The sequence below is a fragment of the Ipomoea triloba genome, chromosome 9 (assembly GCF_003576645.1).
Source record: "Ipomoea triloba cultivar NCNSP0323 chromosome 9, ASM357664v1".
Classification (NCBI taxonomy): domain Eukaryota; kingdom Viridiplantae; phylum Streptophyta; class Magnoliopsida; order Solanales; family Convolvulaceae; genus Ipomoea; species Ipomoea triloba.
Genome location: NC_044924.1, coordinates 30,186,426 through 30,208,094, shown reverse-complemented (window position 1 = coordinate 30,208,094; position 21,669 = coordinate 30,186,426). Strand labels below are relative to the sequence as shown.

The 21,669-nt window shown below is 32.1% G+C and overlaps 2 protein-coding genes and 1 non-coding gene across 3 annotated transcripts; 2 read left to right on the top strand and 1 right to left on the bottom strand.

Annotated features, from left to right (window-relative positions):
* TRNAI-UAU lies at positions 1-74 on the top strand. Its single transcript has one exon. It is a non-coding gene; the product is annotated as a tRNA-Ile (tRNA).
* Positions 75-12,864: 12,790 nt separating this feature from the next.
* Positions 12,865-16,823, top strand: LOC116029432. The gene is made up of 3 exons (XM_031271436.1): positions 12,865-14,270; positions 15,366-15,624; positions 16,187-16,823. The coding sequence occupies exons 1-3, from the start codon at positions 13,165-13,167 to the stop codon at positions 16,364-16,366; spliced, it is 1,545 nt and encodes a 514-aa protein (XP_031127296.1). The 5' UTR covers positions 12,865-13,164; the 3' UTR covers positions 16,367-16,823.
* A 708-nt stretch (positions 16,824-17,531) lies between these two features.
* LOC116028644 (eukaryotic translation initiation factor-like) lies at positions 17,532-19,760 on the bottom strand. Its single transcript, XM_031270419.1, has 3 exons — positions 19,665-19,760; positions 19,440-19,486; positions 17,532-18,874 (listed from the first exon to the last, which is right to left on the bottom strand). Exons 2-3 carry the CDS (start codon positions 19,444-19,446, stop codon positions 18,066-18,068), a joined length of 816 nt encoding a protein of 271 aa, XP_031126279.1. The 5' UTR covers positions 19,447-19,486; positions 19,665-19,760; the 3' UTR covers positions 17,532-18,065.
* Positions 19,761-21,669: the final 1,909 nt, after the last annotated feature.

Sequence of the window (21,669 nt, the reverse complement as noted above, 5' to 3'; positions counted from 1 at the left end):
GGTCCTGTAGCTCAGTTGATTAGAGCGTTGGTCTTATGAGTTAAAGGTTGCGGGTTCAAGCCTCGCCGGGACCATAATATTTTTATATTTTAATAAATTGATGTTAGGCTTATCCCAATCTCAGTTTTTTTTTTTTTTTTTTTTTTTTGCTCCCTTAAACCTGAATGACTCTCTGTTTAGTCATCATACTTCCCACAACACTTTATGTATAAGGTTTATCTCAATCTCAATTTTATTCTCGTAACGTGTTAAGCCAACTCTTTGAGAACTCTTATTCTATCATTCTCCGAGTCCTGCCGGGACCAAAATTCTTTTTGCAACCTTATACTTCAATACCTTCCTCTTTCTGTCATCACGCTTTTTACATCACTTTATATATTAGGTTTATCTCCATCTCAATTTAGTTGTCCATTCAAACAATCCAGAAATAAAAATAATTAAATGCAATTTTGAATTTTTGTTAACATTCTTTGTCAACCTACGATTGATCTTCCAAATTAGCACATCTGAAAACAAAGTAACCAAGTGACAAGCCTGCTTTTATGCTGCATCATTTTATTTGATTCCATTCCTATCCTTTTCAGATCTTTGTTGTGACAAGTACAATGATGTCTCAAGTCATAAGAAAACAAATTAAATAAATAATTGTGAATAGATATGTGTCATTCTTATCTTTTAGTATTATGAATGATCACTAAAAAAATCTTCCAAATTTTTCTCAATTTATAACAACGAGATAATATTTAAATAATTATGAACCAAGACACATAAATTTAAGATAACAATTATCCAACTAGTTTTGGATGGCTAAATAAGCTAAAACAAGACATAGTCCTTTTAAACTTAATTAAAGAACATCTAGCTAGCTAGCTAGTTTCTTATAACAATATGAGGGTTTTTATTGTATATATTCTAATCGATATCTATGTTTAGGGAAGAGTTCATTCCAAAAGATAAGGACAATCACGATGTGTGGGGGTGCTTAGCAAAGGTAGGGATACCTTTAAATGTGACTCTATAGACCCAAAAGGTATAAAGCAAGGTTAGTAGTTAAAGGCTTTACGCAAATATATGACATAGATTACTTCTATACATATTCTCATGTAACTAAGATTGCCACCATATGTGTTTTGCTTGCGTTAGTCTCATCATGTAAATTAATTATACATCAAATGGACGTAAAACTGCGCTTCTAAATGGCCATCTAGATGAAAAAAATTACATGGAACAACATCCAGCAGGATTTACAATTCCTAATCAAGAGCATAAAGTGTGTAGGCTAAAGAAATCTTTGTATGGCCTAAAACTAACAATTCAAGCTCCTAAATAATGGTATGAGAAGTTTCACAAAACTATTCTCAGAGTTGGGATTTCATTGTAAGCAAATTTGATGCATGTGTGTACTCAAAGGTGTTTAACTTGGATTATGTGATTGTATGCTTAAATGTTGATGACATGTTAATCCTTGGGACACACATTGATGTAATAAATGAAACCAAACAATTATTATCATCTAAATTTGAGATGAAAGACTTAGGTGAAACAAATGTGATATTAGGAGTAAAAATCGGGGAAAATTCTAAGGGATTCACCCTATCCCAATCACATTAGGTGAAAAAAAAATCCTTAAAAGGTTCAACAAACTTGATGTAGGGGCCGATAACGACTCTTTTTTATCCAACCACTCATTTGAAAAGAAATGAAGTTATCAATGTATTTCAAGAAGAGTATGCTCATATCATAGGGAGCCTAATGTTTTATATGAACTACACAATGCCTGATATCGCCTATGCAGTAAACAAATTAAGTCGATACACCTATAATCCGCTAGCGGTGAGCATTAGAATGTTCTTAAGCATCTGTTAAAGTATCTAAAAGGTACTATGGATCTAGACTTGCACTATGTGGGTTATCCTTCTGTACTAGAAGGATATTGTGATGCAAATTGAATTACTGATAATAATGGGATTCACTCCACAAGTGGATTTGTATTCACTACGTGTAGAGCGGCTATATCATGGAAATCCACAAAGCAAAATTACATTGCTCGATCCACTATAAAATTAGAGTTCATAGCACTAAATCTAGCCCTAGCAAGAGGCTGAGTGGTTATAGGGCTTACTAGCTGAAATACCACTATGGGGGCATCCAGCCCCGCCAGTTTCATTACATTGTGATTTTTAAGCAACCACTCATGTGACCAATAATAGTGCTTACAATGGTAAGAAAAGACACATATATGTTAGGCATGAATCTGTGAGGCAATTGATAATGAATGGAGTTATCACAATGGAGTATGTGAAATCTGAAAGGAACCTAGCTGACCCTTTCACTAAAGGACTCAGTTGAAAACTGGTATATGAAACTATCAAAGTGGATGGGTTTAAAGCTCGTTAGGTGACAAATTCATGGTGGATCCCACTTTCGTGGTCAAACGTAACCATGGAAAGAGTCACATAGTTAGACCACTACCCATGCATCCTTATGACTTGGTGTAATCAAAGTTGAGATAATACTCTTAATGAGTTCATAGCCCTGAGAAATGGGTAGTCCTTTAAGACGGACTTGATGAACTCATCGCGAGTACCTATGTGAGGTTGAAGCCTCTCTTGGTTCTTAATAATTTCATGGCTCATAGAAGCAGTTTACAATACAACACATGAAATCACCTACTAGCTTAAGTGTGAAGGACTATCCCCCTCCCAAGAAAGACATAGGGCAATCTTTCTAAAGCACTCATGAGCATTCTAAGGCCATTTTTTGCTAAGTTTTACTTGTTCGCAGACATTCGCACAACTTGGAGATGATACGCGTGTCATAAGGTTTAAAACTCTGGCAAAAAGAGTTCAAGACTTTATTCACTTTCTATACCGGAGAAGTCCTTATGTCACTATGTGTCCATTCCATCATTGGGACACTAACACTTAAGCGTCAAACATCACACTGCTCATATTTCTATTTTACGTTTGCATTAATGGGGGATTGTGAGTAATGCAACGCAACGTGTCTACACACTATTTCTTTCACCCCTACACATGGGGATCACCTCCTTTACTCCTAAGCATGTGGATCATCAAACCTGCAAATCTGAAGCTGCAAAGCTTCCAATCTTTGTTATAAATATTAAATAGATCCTCCTTCATTCTATTCAGGACAAACAGGAATGAATGGAAATCATTCTCCCTCCTTCTACCTATTTCTTTGAGCAGTTAATATGTGTTGTTCAACTCTAAATTTTGGGTGTACGAAACTATAGATTTTATCGTGTTACCACCTTGGGAGTGACATCAAAAATAAGTTCTTACACGGAAAATTGGTGAAATCGCTTCACAGGCAATTTCCGTTTTGCTATGCAGCGATAATTCTTATTTGCCAATTTTTTATTAGTTATTGTTCTTCATAGTCATAGAACTTACACTTTGCACCTTGTCACAACAAGAAAAATCAAATTTATTTACGGGAAAAACTTATGAAATGTGTATATATTTAATTTATCTTCAAATTTTTATAATTAAATATATAAGTATTTCAATATTTTGGTAGTGTGATGGATGGGTAAATGTATTGATTAATCATTGATTTAATGAGTGATTTATTTTTCTTGTCTCGTTTCCACCTAATCAATATAATCACATGCATGGAATATGTACATCCATAATAGTATTTTCCTTCTTGATAATAGCGTAGAAAATATTTAGTAGAGTGAGTTGAGAGATTAGAATAATAAAAAAGATATGATAGAACCAAAGGAACGTAGCCTCATAGCCACCTTCATCCCCACAAAGAGAAGCAACTTGATTGGGTGAAAATGATGGAAGATTATTCATTACTCAAGTTCTTGTTGTTAGCGATGACCCTGGCTTTGAACCTTTGATTGATTCACATTGGTTCTTTTTTTTTTTATTATTAAATATGATTTTTTTAAGTAATTAGTAAATATAATTATTTTTAGACAAAGTATAGATTATTTATTTAAAAAATTGAAAGGATTTTATTTTAATGGCGTGAATGTAATTGTTGTATTTATGAGAACAAGGTCCTCTTGTAAAAAGTGTGGACAAATCTCACCCCGCTTATTTGAGTTCATCAACAATATAATTGAGGATTATAGTAAAAATTTACAATTATAGTCAATTTTATAATTATTACAAACTTAAAATTTTACAATATTTATAAAATTAACACAGCCTTTCTTTCCCTTATTTTTTTTAAAAACCTTCCATTGTTAATTTGAATGAAATTAATCACACTTTTTACTTGGAACCTAACCCTATATATAGTAGGTGTGTTTAACTTGATTAATGCAATATAAATTGTAAAAGGATTGATGACATGTAAAAAGTGTGTTTAAGAAAATTGGAAAAATATATTTAAAAAATAAAAAAAAGCATTTTTGTAGGGCCTCTAGCATGATTCTTGTTAAAATATGAAAAAAGTATGTTTTAATAATGGATTGATAAAATATAATATAAAACGCTTACATTTTTCAATAGACAAAATATATATTTTTTTTAAAAGTATGTGTGTTTAATACTTTGGAGGGGGGAAATTACAAAAATCGTATGTTTCCAATCAACAAATTGACATAAAAGGTATTATTTAATTTTTGAACAATATAATTAATCAAGTCTTAAAAGAAAAAAGAAAACATATTTACTTCAAGATTAACATAACGTCACATTTGTGTGAGACCGTCTCACGGGTCTCAATTCGTGAGACGGATCATATCGGGTCAACATAGTTTGGGTCATAAAAATCAAACAAAAATCAATCAATAATATTAACTATGACCCAAATTATGTTGACCCAACGCATCTCACGGATTGAGATGGTCTCACGCAAGCTTTTGCCTTAACAAAATATAAAATTCAGAAATTGAAAAATATAGAAGTGAAAACTGTAATTTCGATCATTCCATTATTCGTGTTTAGTGATTTTTACCATTAAGCAAATGCCATTTTTTGCTCATAAAAAATTACACTTTTCCGCCCTTTTCAATGATAGACTCATTTAAGGTTAAAAAGCATTATTCACCATTATTACAACGTACCTCCTTTTAATTTTGCTTCTAAAAAGTTGACTTTTATAAAGGCAAAAATGTCAAACTGCAGTAGCTTTTCAGTTCAAATTAAAGCATGTATATATGCTATAGTGAAGTGGTTCCAATCAAGATGTTAGCTAATAAGTACACTACAATGACCATACGCTATAAACAATCAACATCATTAAATTAAAGTTATATATCCACCAACAATGAATTGAAAATAAATATTATTAATTACTAATAAATAATGTGAAAAATCTTTTTAAGTATTCACCTACTTCAGTACTAATAGCGAAAAATAATTTAAAAGAAAAAATTATGTACAACTAGAAGTTTCTTCCTTTAAGCCAAGTGAACTCCGCTTATATACTTAATTTTAACTTTCTGTCGTGAAATTTTCTTTTGGTGGATTTAAGAGATTGAGGAAAGTAAGATTCAAAAAATTGAGAAAAATTGTCAAAGTTGCAACACCTACCATTGATGAGTAGTAAGAGAATAAGGTGTGAAATTACCTAACACTTTGATTGTGTGAGTCGATCGCATGACCTTAAAATCTTAATAATCTAATATTATAAAACGAACGAGTTTATTATTATATACACTAAAATTTAAACATTTTAATTTGGAACAGCAAAGGGTGAGATTGGATTTGCTCACTCATGTCAATATTATAAGAAAGCAAACAACTATACATATGCAAATAGTTGAAATATCAAAGTACATCAATAAATACAAATGCAAGTAAACCTACCATCATTATTTAGTAAATATAAAGTATTTAAAGTTTAAAAAATAAAAAGTAAATTGTAAATAATGTTAAAAGAAAAAGTTGGGAAAATGAATTAATATAATTCACAAATATGATTGGAATGTGGTTTAGAGGGATTGAGAGAATGAAAGGGATGAGATGAGATAGACAAGAGGATGGACTTTGCATGAGTTTATGAGGCTATGGAAAGGATAGGGAAAGCAGGATAAGAACCATATTTATGTATGTTAGCCCATCCAAACATCTTTTTTTTTTTTATAAAAATAAAATATATAAGTATAGGAGATGTAGAAACTTCCTTTACATGCATGATTGTGTACTTCTGCAATTTTTGTGTCCTTTTTTGGGTCCACGCCCCATTTTAAAAGAATTAGATCAAGTACGTATTAGACATCATTTTCTTTTTTAAATTATCATCTCTTATCACCTTGCACTGGTATCTTTTGTATTAAGTATAATATATATCTAACTAGTTATATCAAGTACTGTACGAACAAGTGTTGATAATAACCAACACAATCCAAATAACGCAATCTATATGCATGATCGAGCCAGTAGATATTAGTGTCGATCAGTACCATAGAAATTCACATTATTATTATTATTATAGGATTTTTAAATTACACTACGTGAGAAATCAAATTTGCCAATAAATTCCTTCATAGGTAAAACATTGGAAGCTGAAGATATTTAAGTTGAAGTTATTTACTCAATTGTTAAATCTTAAGTATTTCAAAGTTGCAAACGAGTTGGCTGAACACTGAATTAATAATATGAAGACTTTTATTTTTAAATCTTATAAATAATGTACATTGAATGTATGTATACATATATATTAATGTTTTCTCAAAAAGGTTAAATAGCACTTTGAGGCTGATATTTAGCTTTTAAGGGGGTGGGGGACAAAAGAGAATTGAAGTCCAATTCGTCGTGGCTAGGCGGAAAGTGCAAAGTCTATTCGTTCTTTAATTATTTGTAATGAAATTATCATATCACTTTGATAGTTTCATTGTTCAAACCTAAAATAAATTGTGTAAAATCTATAAAAGAATGAATGCTGATAAACAATTCTGAAAATTTTTACCATCAAATCGGAAAAAAGTTACAAATATTCTTTTCATTTAAGTGAAATTAAATTTCACTCTCTTTCTTATATGTATATCTTACATGTACACGAGTTGTAACCTCTGTGACAATGAATCTATTAATACTCCTATAATATTTTGGTGAGAATCGTAGATGGACAATCAAGACAGAATATTTTCTATGAGATATGTTATATGGAGTACGTATAATCGACTTTTATGAAGAGTTGACTAACGAACAGTGTAGTTAATATTTTTTTCAATATACTAAGGGGCATTTAATTGACAATTTTTCTAGACCAAAATCTTAATAGATCCAATTGTAGACATTTGATTTAAAATTTTAATACAATACAGTTAGAATCAAATTAATGTTGATCAAAAGTCTCTTTCAAAGCATTAAGTTTAAGTTACCAACTTATAAACTCAATTATAGCCTCGCATATTTATATAGTAACAAATTATTATAATTAATTCTAAAAAATTGAATTACACTTTAAATTTTTTAACATCGTTGTCATATTGTCAAGGACCTTGTGGTCCAGTGGCATCAAACCCTTCTCTTTATATGGGAGGGAGGTGGTGGGTTCGAGCCTCAGTGGAGGCTATCTATGTAATAGAGTCAGTATCGTTGACATATTCATTGTTTATAGCAAGTGGTAGCATGTAAAATAACCCGACGATTCATTGTATTATAGCAAGTGGTAGCATGTAAAATAACTCTTCTTAGCAAACAAAAATTTAAAGACGATACTAACAACCCTGAAATCAAAAGTCTCTCTTATATCATCAAGTTTAAATTATTAAACTACAAACTCAATTACAAATTGTCATCCTTACACAGTAATAAAATATCATAATTAATTCTAAAAATTGTAATTACCGTTTAAATTTCTTAACATCTTTAATTTGTCATATTCATTGTACTTAACAAGTGAGAACATGTAATATAACTTTATCTTCCTAGAAAACAAAAATTTAACAAGACGAGACTCCGACTTAGCAATCAAAAGTCTCTTTCAAGTCATCATGTATGTGTATACAGATTCATATCCTAACAGAGTAATAAAATATAATAATTAATTGTAAAAATTTGAACTACCTTTGAATATCTTAACATCTTTATTATATTCATTGTATTGTAATAAGCCGCAACATATAACATAACATCATATCACTTATATTACAAGGTTTTAAATTATTGAAATCTTTTGACCAAATTAAATGTGGATAATGATGGACAGACATGCTTAAACTACAAGGAAAAAAAACACCAAGTACTTCACTAATAATCAATTATTATTATTAAATTATTAAAATACATTGCATAATCATCTCCTATTTGTGTGGTCCTAATTCTCCATGATGATGAGCATGCCACGTGATTAGGTTTGATTAAACCGATAAGACAATAGTATGTATGTGGCTATGTGTGTATATATTTATATTTATTTCCTTATTTTAAACTGGAAATAATTTTATTAATTTGCATTTTTGCAACTTTGCTTAGTATGAACACTCAGCAGTCACGTGCCATGGATGGAAACAATTTAACAAAAACGCTATTGTTTTGATCAAGAAATCCATTTTAAGGTTAAAAAAATTGTGTGAGACCGTCTCACAAATTTTTGCCCCGTGAAATGAATTGGGTCAAAATTAAATGTAATACTAATAAGTAATAATATAAAATGGAGTTAATACCACAAATGGTCCCTTGACTATTGGGCTAGTACTCTTTTTAGTCCTCGACTTTCAATTCGACCACAAATGGTCCTTTGACTTTCATTTTTGACCACAAATAGTCCTCTATTAAAATTTCTGTTAAATATGTGTTAAATCTAGGGGTATTATCGTCAAATTAATATATATAATAGTCATAAAATAAAAATGTTTAGAATTTTTCACTAACAAGTATAATTGAAACAATTAACGAATATAAATACTCCTAAATGAAAAGACAATACACATTATTCTCGTAATTATGCGTACAAAATGAAGATTTAATATTAGAGCTATCTATTCTTTATTTAACCAATAGATTAAAATGGAAGAATTTTTTTTCAAAAACCTTGCTTCCATCATTTTCATGGTTGTTCATACATGGCGGATTAATAGTTTTCACTCTTCATTAATCGATCAAACATTTTCTTTAGGACATAACTGAAGGCCGCCACCGTTGAATTAAAATAATTAATCAAGTATAAATTACGAACATTAATCATGTGTTTTTATTTAATTTGTTCATTTATGTAATTCGTCACGTCCATTTTGTTTTTATATTTATTAACTTAATGTTTATTAATGTTTGAAATTAATTATGTTGTCATATAATTCTCAAAAAGAATTAATCATAATAATATTAATTAATTTGACAATATTACTCCTAGATTTAACACCTATTTAACAGAAATTTTAACTGAGGACTATTTGTGGTCAAAAATGAAACTCAAAGAACCATTTGTGGTCGAATTGAAAGTCGAGAACTAAAAGGGGAGTATTAATAACTCTATAAAATGCTTATTATTTATATGAAAAAATGTAATACTTTTAAAGAAAAATATAATATTTTTATATTTTGATTTAAAAGTATTATATTTTTCCTCAAAAGTATTACATTTCCTCTTATAAGTAACAAACACTTGTCAACATTACTTTTGATATAAAAAAAAAAGTAATATTTTACATCAAAATGCAAAAGTATTACATTTTCCCCAAGTAAGTAAAGTAATTAACACGGTAACAAACACTTTATTTTTAATTAGTATTGCATTTTTTAGTATAAGTATTACATTTTCATATTGATCCGACACGTCTCACATATAAGGATCCGTGAGAAGGTCTCACACAAGTGTGACCCTTCTTTAAAAGAGATCTAACTTTTTTTTTTCCTTTTTCAGTATTTGAATTATATATGACTGAGGATTCAAAAATAACTTTTTTTTTGTCCATAGTGTAGAGGTGAAATACACAAATAATAAATTGATAAAATTTGTATATATGTGCGGGGGGTTTCAAATAAGGATATGATCATCATGTAAAAAATTATGACTGATCACAGCTGCTCATTAGTGTTCATCAATTGTTGAAGGTTTTAGTAAAAAATAATAATAAGGGTCAATTTTACAATTATTAAAAAATTTTAAGTTTGTAATATTTATAAATTTTACGTTTTATTAATTTTATTTTTTTACTCTAATTATGTACGGAGTATATATTTAGAAACCAATTTACACACAAAAACTTAATCATAATATTGCATGTATTTTGGGATAAAAATCACACATAACACTACATTCTTTAACAATTCAAAAAAGATAATCGCATTAAAAATGAATAGTACAAATATTTCAAGTGAAAAATCTCACATAATATAACACGCTGTAATTATTAATTATGTAATTAATAAGTCTCGTGATTGAATCATTAATCAATTACAATATTAAACAAGATTTTTACTATTGAAAGATTTTTTTTTTTTTTGGTCAAACCGCAACAGGTCCTAACTATAGAAGGCAAAAAAAAAAAAAAAAACTTTCCTGCCAGATAGATTTTTCTATATGACAGAAAATTCAAACTCTCGATCTCTTTTAAAGAATGATAGTGCACGGTCACTCACTCCAATTAAGCTTGTTATAATTTGTTATTTTTAGTAAAAAAAAAAAAACCGATATCATGTGATTTAATATTGTTGATTTAAAAAAAAAAAGAATAATAAAATATGTGGGGTATAAGAAAGGCAGACATTTCGGAAGGTTGGCAGTGGTGGGGGTGGGTGCGTTGGCGGATTTCCTCAGCATACTGTGGATTGCTGCTATAGACGTTACCATTAAATACAGCTTCTTGTATTGCACTTTATACTACAATTTTGTCCAATGTGTTACATCAATAATTGACCAATAAAGTTTTATTTTCTCGTTTTAAATTTATATTTGAATGTTTATCTATTAATGTGATAATAAGATTATTTAGGAGAAATATTCAAATATGTTGTTAAACTATAAGTGAGAAAGTAATTAGACTCCCAAATTATTATTTTTTTTTTAAATTTGAATTGGATTGTTAGTGGATGATGTTAAAGAGTTGGCATCTATGATTAATGATGTCAAATTCTGTTTTGCTAAGCGATCTGCGAATTGTGCCGATCATATTGTTGCTAGAGAGGCCAATTATGAGTCAGGTTGCGGGGAATGGTTTGACCTCCCTCCTCCTTTTCTTGGTGACTACATTGCTGCTGATTCAATGAATTAAGTTTTTCTTTTCAAAAAAAAATAAAAATTGAATTGGATACTTCAACTCGTCAAATCACAATTGAGCTACATAACTTAATTGTTAAGTTGATGTAATAAGTCAAGTAGTCAGTAAATTTAATGTAAAAACAAGTCAAATGTATTGGCGTGACAATTTTCTTTTGGAAGGAACATATAGTTAATTGAAAAATTAGACAATATAACCAAATGTGTTACAAATTATATAGTCATGCACTTAATTAGAAAATTTTAATAGTCAAGAACCAAATGTGATTCATGTATAATAATCAATGGAGCTAAAGTGAAATTTATTCTATTAGGAATGAAGTGTAACATTACATTTTTTTTTTGTTGACAAGAAGTTTTCTTTCTATCAAATTATTTCAAAAAGTTAAACCCATAAAGTATGGATTAGAATATGAGATGACGTGTATCTCTTCCAACTTAACTAAAGATTTCAGATTTGAGTCTTAGTATTAGTGTGTGGTTACTAGTTGCAATCGAGTACACGTGGTTAGACCCAAAAAGAATTATTTAAAAGAGTTTTTATTATATTTTTTTTGTTCTCAATTTTATTTGCACTTTTAATTTCTTCACTTTTATTTAAAATACTGTATGTATTAAATGTATTTGGGATATTTTAGTCGTTGATCATTACCATATTTGTCATTTAACTTTTAATTTGATCACATTTAGTCTCACGATTTTACTGACATTGTTAAGCTCATAATAACATAATAAATGATATACCATAAAAAAAACAGCTAGTTTTTTAGAAAAAAAAAATTATTAAATTATTATTTATTTTATCATTTAGAAACTTTTTCTTTAAAAAAAAAAAGAGAATAAGATTATAAAATTATCAAGTTGTCCTAAAGAAGTAAAAATTAATGTTAATTTAATAAAATAGTAATAGATGATTAGACGTGGCAATTTTAGTAAAGTCATTGGACTAAATATGGTCAAATTAAATGTTTAAATAAATTTGACGATATTACAATAGTCAAAATTAGGTAAAATATTTATTAACGTTACGAACTAAAAATTTAAAAAAATCAAAAATAAAAACTAAAAATGAATATACTACTAAAATCAATGGATCAAAAGAATTGAGTAAACTCTTATTTAAAATATAATAATACTCTATACAAAAATATAGTACAAATAACACATTACTCATAGTGATTCATTCTCATTTTGAGTTCAATTATGGTTTCATTATAGTCCATCATAGCATCATCACACTATATTTCATACTTTCCAAGGCTTTCTTTTTTACATAATAATTAGTTTACTACTGTAATAAATTATATGAAAATAAATTCAGACAATTAAGAAAAATGTGTTATAAAAGCTGAGAGAATAAATCAATAACTTTGTAATCCAAGTGAAAAAAAAAAAGTTTAGTTTCCTCAAATAACCGAGCCTTATAGATAAAAACAACTTTAAAAAGGTCTTTCTAAATGTTGTATATAAAAAGTTCGAACCATAGAAACTCAAATGTGAACCGTGAAAAGTTTAAACTGTATATAGAAACTCAAATGTGAATCGTGAAAAGTTTAAACCAAATATAGAAACTCAAATATGAAGGAGTAGGGAGTAAAGAATAATGGAAGTTGGAGGACCTGTTTGTAATTATAGCCATTGGTGGGGTTTGTAAAGAAAAATGATCCAATTTTATTTCAACTCTTAAATTCAGTTGCCCTAACCCCCGCCATGGTTTTCTGTCCCTGAGAGAGAGAGAGAGAGAGAGAGAGGAGAGAGAGAGAAGACCAGAGAAAAAGAAAAGAGAAACCAGTCGCCATGGAACGTCATCAACATCTACTCTGAAAACTGCCTCACCTTCAGAAGCCCATACAAAATTTCAACCAAAAAAAAAAACAAAAAAACAAAAAAAAAACAAATTTTGATATAAAGAGGAAGAAAAAGAAAATTTCGAATTTCAAGATTTGATTTTCGGATTGGCAATTTTCTGTGAGAGGAGAGGAGAGGAGAGGGTTCGATTGTTTTTGTTTGTAAATGCATCAGAAGGAAGTTGAAGTTGTGATCACGAAGGGCATTCCTGACATTTCACCAGCCAGCACCACCCCTCGCCACCCACGGCCACCATCAATATCTGGGTTAACTCATCCCAGACCCGATCTTGAAATCGAGATTCCATCTTGTTCAGATTCTGGAACCCATCATCAAATTCACTTCAAGAATGAGCCTATTTGTCCCCCAATTCAATCTCCCACTCAAACCCTTGTCTCCACGCCTCACAAAAGGTCTGTAATGGCTCAAAGCTTGAGTCTTTCTCACTCTCCAACACTCTCCTCTCTCCACCACCACCAACACCATAGCCCTTTCAGACCCACGGTCTTGAAGTCTGGCCCACCTTCCAACCCTCCGTCTTTCCTTTGTTCTTGCTCACTCCCAGTGCTTTTAGCTACCAAGAGAATCACCCTCAGGCTTCTCCATCACTCTTGCCAAGCCTCATGGCTTAGAGTCCATATGAAGCTTTTTATACTCCTATCTCTGCCTACTTTTTATCTGCTCACCACAACTTATTTTCGCTCTTTTGTTATTTACTTTGTTTGTGTTGTGTCTGTTTTTCTTGTTGTCATTGCACTCAGCCTAGCTGTCCCTTTTCTCCCTTCAATCCGGTTGTTTTTGGCTAGGATTAGGCTCTGTTCATTGCCCACTGCATCAAAGCCTCATCATCCTGTTGTTTGGTCAATAGGGTCAAAGCCTAAATTCGAAAAGAAGCCGAGTTCGGGTTGTTGGGTGCAGGTGTATAGCAATGGGGATGTGTATGAGGGTGAATTCCACAAGGGGAAGTGTTCTGGGAGTGGGGTTTATTACTATCATTTGACTGGCAGGTATGAAGGGGATTGGGTTGATGGGAAGTATGATGGGTATGGTGTTGAAACATGGGCGAAAGGGAGTCGATATCGGGGGCAGTACAGACAGGGATTGCGGCATGGAGTTGGGTTGTATAGGTCTTACACAGGGGATGTGTATGCTGGGGAGTGGCTTAACGGGCAGTGCCAGGGATGTGGAGTTCATACTTGCGAGGATGGAAGCAGTTATGTGGGGGAATTCAAGTGGGGCGTCAAGCATGGTCTTGGCTGTTACCAGTTCAGGTAACCTGTGGTCTTATGGTTTGTTTAATTTTATGGAATTTCACCTTTCGAGTTTATTTCAGAGTCGAATTGATTATGTCCTGGTGCTATATATGCATTGCCTGCTTATATCTAGAATGATCTTTTAAAATGCTAGGTTGCTTTTTAACCATGGAGTAGTATTGCATAACGAGCTCCATTATTATAATTTTTAGCACAATGCCAAGACATGCTTTAGTCTTCCTCAAATTTGACGGAGTACTTTTCTTTCCATTTGGTTGTCTTGATGAGAGGTTCTTCGGTTTACTGCATACTAGTTGTCTATAGTTAACAATTGAAAGCTAGAAAGGCGTATGAGGAATAAATCACTGTCTTCATTAGGTGATAAAGATATCGTGTACTTCGTAATTATCAATTATTTACATAATTTGGACAACTTAGTAGGAAACCCGTTGTTACTCCAAGTTAAGGCCAAACATGTTTTTTCTTTTATGTAAGATGATGTGCTAGCTTGGATCGGAGGAATGAGATGTGTACTTTGATCTTCTGTTTTCCATTCAGATTCAGATACAGATCCTAAAGTGTTGAATTTATCTTCTTTAAATTTGTTCTGTTTATACTTTTATTTTATACAATACAAATAGGCTACTTTATTAAAACCTATTACAACTAGTAAGTATTTGATTCTAATTCCAATTCCAAATTTCCAATTCCCATATTTGAACCAAACACCCCCTTGGTCTAATGAGGTCAATATGCTCAATATTTGTTCTTTATCTCTTATCGGTCGTTCTTATGTTTAGAGTCCTAGAACATACATTGTCTAGGTACATATGTCTAGGAACACTTGAATTTGTAATAATGGTTACGGGACTTGTATATCATCAATTCACTTGTCCAGGGCCTCCATCTAATCTAGTGTCTTCCCCACTGTAAACATACATTGTCTATTCCTAAATGTTGATTGGAAAAGCTTTAAAATTTTGCTATTCCTCATTTACGTCTCATATATTTTGGTGTGATCTCACCATAAACCATCCTCTTCTATAGTACATATGTTTTTTTTTTAATAAAGAATTTCTGATATCTCAGCTTTTAGCATTCTATGTTGTTCAGGAACGGAGATACATATGCCGGAGAATATTTTGCAGACAAGATGCACGGTTTTGGGGTCTACAAGTTTGGAAATGGACATCGGTACGAGGGAGCCTGGCATGAGGGACGAAGGCAAGGTTTTGGCACTTATACTTTCAGAAACGGGGAAACTCAGTCTGGTCACTGGCAAAATGGGGTTCTTAATGTTTCGAGTGCTCCTGGAACCCGTACTGGATCTTCTGCAACAGATGACCATTCCAAAGTGTTGAATGCTGTTCAGGTAATTGAACCTTCAGTGAACTAGTGCAATTGTTATAGATTGATATTTTTATAGTGCACTTTTTCTTGACCGAAAGACTGAGAAAGATATGATTTTTTAATTAACCAGACACACGAGTCTGAATGTGTATAATAGAATCTTAGTTCGTTTAATTTACAGTATTCAGCACTCCCGGTTATAGGTTTCCCGTGGCTCAAAGAGTATGCAATCTTGTGAACTGTGTTTTTTTTTTTTACTATGGCTAGAATTCTTTTTTCTTCATGGATCGTTTTGGTCTACCGATACCATATTAGAACAAGAATTTCTAGATAGAATTTTATTATTGATCAATCGTATCTACAAAGTACATGAAGGATGTACTTGTAGGGATACTAGAGCTGGACTGGTAAAAGTAGGGTTACATTAAAATACAGAGTCTTAATACGTACTACTTATGAGTATTTGGAGGGTTATTAGTTTATGCATCTCGTTATCTGCAATGAATGATAAAAAATTCCTGGAAATATTATCTCCTCGATGTTTTCTCAATTCGAAGTTTTTGAACTGCATTTCCTTCTCTTAGGAAGCGATTCGAGCTGCTGAGAAAGCTAATGACGTGGTTAAGGTAGACGAGAGAGTAAAAAGGGCGGTGGCGACCGCTAATAAAGCAGCAACAGCGGCAAGAGTAACGGCTGTGAAGGCAGTTCAAAACCAGATGCATCACGACAATAACCATTTCAACGTGCCAGTACCTATCGTCTGAACCTACAAAGCTGGCTGAACGACAAAACTTTTTCATATAATTTCCTTTGATCGTCATTCCGAGGTAATTTCTTGTTCTACCTTTTAGAAAGTGAATACGAGGTATCTGCTTGGAACCACATCAAGCGTTTGCTGATCGAGGAGCAAGCTTAGATTCCTCTTCCCATTTACGGGCGCTACTAAAATATGTATATACCGTGGCTCGGGCTCTTTGAGCAGAGAAAAAGCACTCAAGTGCTTGAGCTTTAGCGTAGGACTTCGGGCTGAAGAAGATGTAAGTAATTTAGTGTATTTTCATGTTTTTGCCATAGGGAAATGGCAAAGTTTAGGATTTCAATAGTATGTATAACATAGGGAAGGTTTGTATATTAACTGTATGGCTTGTTGTAATGAAATGAATATGGCTTGTTCTAACACTGAAATATTATATATGCTATGTGGCATTATATTGTGGGAAATCATAACTTTGGCCTTACAACAAATGTTGTAAACAAATACACATGCCAAATAACTAATTCTAATGCACCAATACAAGCAACTTTTACAATGTTGATACATGATTGTACCGGGTATTATTGGAAACTAGGGGTGAGCATTAGCCGATTTTGGTCGGTTTTCGGTTAGTAACTGAAAATCTGAAATAACTGAAATTTTCACGGGAGATTCATACCTGATCAACTCATAGCTGATATAACCACCAAAATTGACAGTTTTTGGTTGGTTAAATATAATCAAAAGTTTGTTGTAAAATGGTTCATTTTATTTTATTTATTTGACTAATGCTAATGGGCTAAATTGTTTTTTTTTTTTTTTTGAAAGTTAAATGGGCTAAATTGTTAAAGCAAACAAATAATATCTTAGTATTTATAGTCAATTAAAATTAATGCAAAGCTTAGTCCAATTTAAATGGACTATATTTATATACATTATATGGTCAACAAATACAGTGCAGTTTAATAGTCCGTTAAAATTAATGTGATGGGTTGATGTTAAAAAAATTTTCTTCTTTGGATGAAATTATGGTTCTCTTAAAAAATTGATAATAGACAAAAAAAAACTCTAAATGATCAAAAAAAATTGAGCGATTTGGTTTTCAATCATCAAATTTTTGGTCAGTCCAATTTTTTTGCACACCCCTATTGAGAATCATGTATGTATATGCAGGATTGTATTAAATATGATTGATATTATAGAAGTTCATAAAAATACTGCCACACATTCACAAAACCAAAACATAGTGTTGTAATACATTGATAGCCAGCCCTGTCCCGCAAGGAAACTATATCTAATTACAGACATTGGTCAGAGTCCCACCACATCCATGAATTTTTGTGATGGCATATAGACAATGAAGAAAATGTAGACAGTTAATTAGGCTTTTAGGGAGTTGATGCAGAATTGCAGATAACAGAGCTGATGCATGATGACAATATATAGCCTGAAACCCCAATGTTCGTGGCAGGACACGAGCCAAGGCACCCTAGAGGATACGCATTAAGAACTCGGGTGAAAATCCTCGAACATTTTGGAGCCTTCTAACTTCCCAATCTTCTGCCACTTATTTTCCCTCAAATCAACCAAATGAACCAACATTTCCTTAAGTCTAGAAGACAAAGTTGGGTGATCTATCAACTTTGATAACATTTCGAAATACAAATCCATATGCTCCTTGGCTTTGGGGTGGTCTATGGTCTCACCAACTATGTGCATCGGTGACAAAGGGTTTCAACATCTTCCTCCTCTGGATTCTCATCATACCGCCCCCCGGCGAGTAATTTCTTGATGCACTCATGAATGATTCTTTCTGTTAGCATCCTTTTCTTGTACAATTCCCCGATTAGTTTAATGTTTCCCCGCTTCCTCCTCATATGTATCACCTTTTCCTGATCAGACGCAAACTCTCTATCTGCTTCACTCCTCTCAAATTCCTGCTGGCAGCAATTAACAAGTAACCTCTTAAAGCTCACTTTCTTATCATCCACACATAACTCAGGCAGAATGCTGCTAAGGCAATAAAAAATATCTGCAAACATCTCAGAAAAGGCAGGCACCATCACAGCTTTGTTGAATATCAGTGAACATAAACCAGCAAGCCATTCTGAACTGTACCCATCACCATAATCCCGAGGACTTAGAAGTGGCGCTTGGCCACGCGATTGACTATCTGTTCTCCTTTTAGCGGTGGCATACACATGTATAGGTTGCGACACTGATGCCACTTGCAGAAACCATTTCCATGATTGATCGTCGGTTAGGGGAATAGGAACGAACACAGTTTGCCCCCCAGGAATGATCATCGGGTGCCTACCAAACAAAATGAGTCTGGTTCTGTCTGCATTGGTGTCCATAGCCGCGTGCACTTTTGTCTCGAGCTCATCATAGCTGCTGCTATGGCTCAAGAAACACATAGTTTTTGGTGGTTCTGAATAATCCATAGACCCCATATCTCCATTCTTTGTTATTTCACCTCCCCAAAACAACAGTGTAGCAAGTTGCTGCTCAACATTAGCTATTGAACAAACAATACAAAGTTACTTTATTAACTCTATCTTGTATTTAAAAAAATAAATTGGTGATCATGCTAGTGCATAGAACATATATAATTTACAAAGTGTTTTTTTATTAATCAATCGTGTTCACAAGGTACAATGATTCCAGAATTCGTCCTACGATATTTATGGCCGGATTGGTAAAGGTAGAGTCACAAAGTACAATTAAGGATATATTTATAGAGATTCTAGTATTTGTCCTAGTTAGGGCTGGATTGGTAAAGGTAGAGTCACAAAGTACAGTAAGGAACTTATTTATAGAGATTTCAGAATTCGTCTAGCTGGATTGGTAAAGGTTGAGTCACAAAGTATAGTGAAGAACGTATTTATAGAGATTTTAGAATTCGTCCTAATTAGGGACTGATTGGTAAAGGTAGAGTCACAAAGTACAGTAAGGGACGTATTTAGAGTGATTTCAAAATCCATCTTTAGTTAGGGCTGGATTGGTAAAGGTAAGATTAGAATCGTAAAGCTGATAAAATACCGACTCAAACATGTTAATGTAAATGTATTTCATATATATACCTGCCATTTTATGCTTTGGCCTTCTTAGCTTGAAGTGTGTTATGCACCTATATTACAGAAAGAGATCAGTTAGAGGATATATATAAGGAAAGTTGCATACATATTAATTATTTCCATTTTTCTTTCAGCTTTGAATTAGTAGTAGTTAGACAACCAAAAACTCAGTATACAAACATACACATACAAAATGAAGTGAAGTGGAATCTTAATCTTCAATTAATTTACCGGAAAAGATGAAGCTGAAGAGAGGTCCGATCCTGTGGAGGTGTGACCGAGTTAACCGGCGAGTCAACTCTGTCTGAAATCCGATCTTGAGGCGATGAGTTTATAGAAAGTCAATTTAAACAGGAATTAGTTTGAATATATATAATACAGCCATACAGTATAGTTAGTACTTGCTCAAAACACTTTGTGGTCTGACAAAAAAAAAAATGTATAGAATACATTTGGCCAATGGAATGCATATTGTTGACCTAAATTTTTCTAAGTTAAAAAGTATACTGAGAATAATTTCACACATTTTAAATATTTAAGAAAGTTTGAACTTTTCTGATTACTAAATGCTCTCAGTGTAGTCTTAATTGAATAATTAAAAAATGCAACCAAACTCAAAAAATAGTGAAGAGTAATATTACATAGAGTTTATTACCGAAATAGTCACTCGATTATTGCGAAATTACCAATTTGGTCCTCGACAATTTTTCGTACTCAATTAAATCCCTCGACTTTGAAAATTTTAACCAATTTGGTCCTCCGATTATTTTGCCGTTAAACTTCCGTTAAATCGGGCCAAATTAGTAATTTTGCTATAGTCAAGTGACCAAATTGGTAATTTTGCTATAGTCAAGGGACCAAATTGATAAATTAATTTTTCACTGAAATTGTCCATTGACTATAGCGAAATTACCAATTTGGTCCCAATTTTAACGGATGTTTAACGACAAAATAAATGGAGGACCAAATTGGTTAAAACTTTCAAAGTCGAGGGACTTAATTGGGCAAGAAAAATTGTCGAGTACCAAATTGGTAATTTTACAATAGTCGAGGGTCCATTTCGGTAATAAACTCCATTACATATATCTTCATAAAATATATTTTAATTTAGTCAAAAATAAAATAAAATAAAATATGAATTTTATTCTCTTTTTTTTTTTTTTTTTTTCTCTTCTTTTAAAAAAAATCAAGATATGTAATGGGGTTCGGGATTTATCAGTTTCTTATATAGATTTGCATGGAAGTAAAAGATTAAAAAAGAAAAACGTATCATTGTCTCATTTTATCTGGAAACTATTTGTTGAACTTGAAAAAAAAAAAAAAATCTTTCAACTTCTTGTTATAAATTTTATGTACTAATTTTAAACTAAATATTATTTAAAATTTTAATTAAAAATAATTTGAGTTAAATATGAATAAAATGCATGAAATGAAATAGAATGAATAGTATTTTTTTAGTATTTTTAATATAATATCTCAAACACACATATAGCTAATAAAATTTCACATACAAAGTTTTTTTGTAAAGTTAAGGATGTGTTTTGTAATAATTAAAAAATAGAAACTAAAACAATTGCAGTTTCATAATCTATGGATGCACGAGAATTATGGTGATGGAACTAATTGACGCAGGATTATGCACAAATCAATTAAGTCCCTATAAATTATGAGGATAAAATATAGTAAAGGGAAATGATTGTAGTAATATTTCATAAATTAATGCTAGAGTATTGCAAGTATGTATTGTAAACAAAATACGACATGGTTTGTTTAGGCTAAGTCAATGGTCATTTATACAAGGAAAAGTCTGACAGACTTCTTAAAATTGTGGTGGGTCCTAATATCAAGTCAAAATTCACGCAGTAGACCGTGTGACTAAGTTAGGACCCATCATTTTGGGCCCGAAGACGAGTTCTGTAGCAGGAATGGCTAGCGGTCCAAGGTCGATTTTGGAGGCGGGCCCTTGCTCTCTGCCTAACCCCTCGCGTCCTCCTTGGAACATCCCTCTCTGCTAGCCCTGGGGTCAGAGGCTCTTGGGCCCTAAGTTATGGACTCCTAGGTCTCGAGTCTCTATTATTGAGTCATTTTTAATATCTACAGGATCATATTCACAAAAGTTGAGGTAATACATGTCCACATAGAGTAAAACAAAGTGACGAACATATGTTCATGCTTACTCGAGAGCGTAATAAGGATTTGGAGATCTTTGATGAGCCCCAATTACTACCTTGTTTGC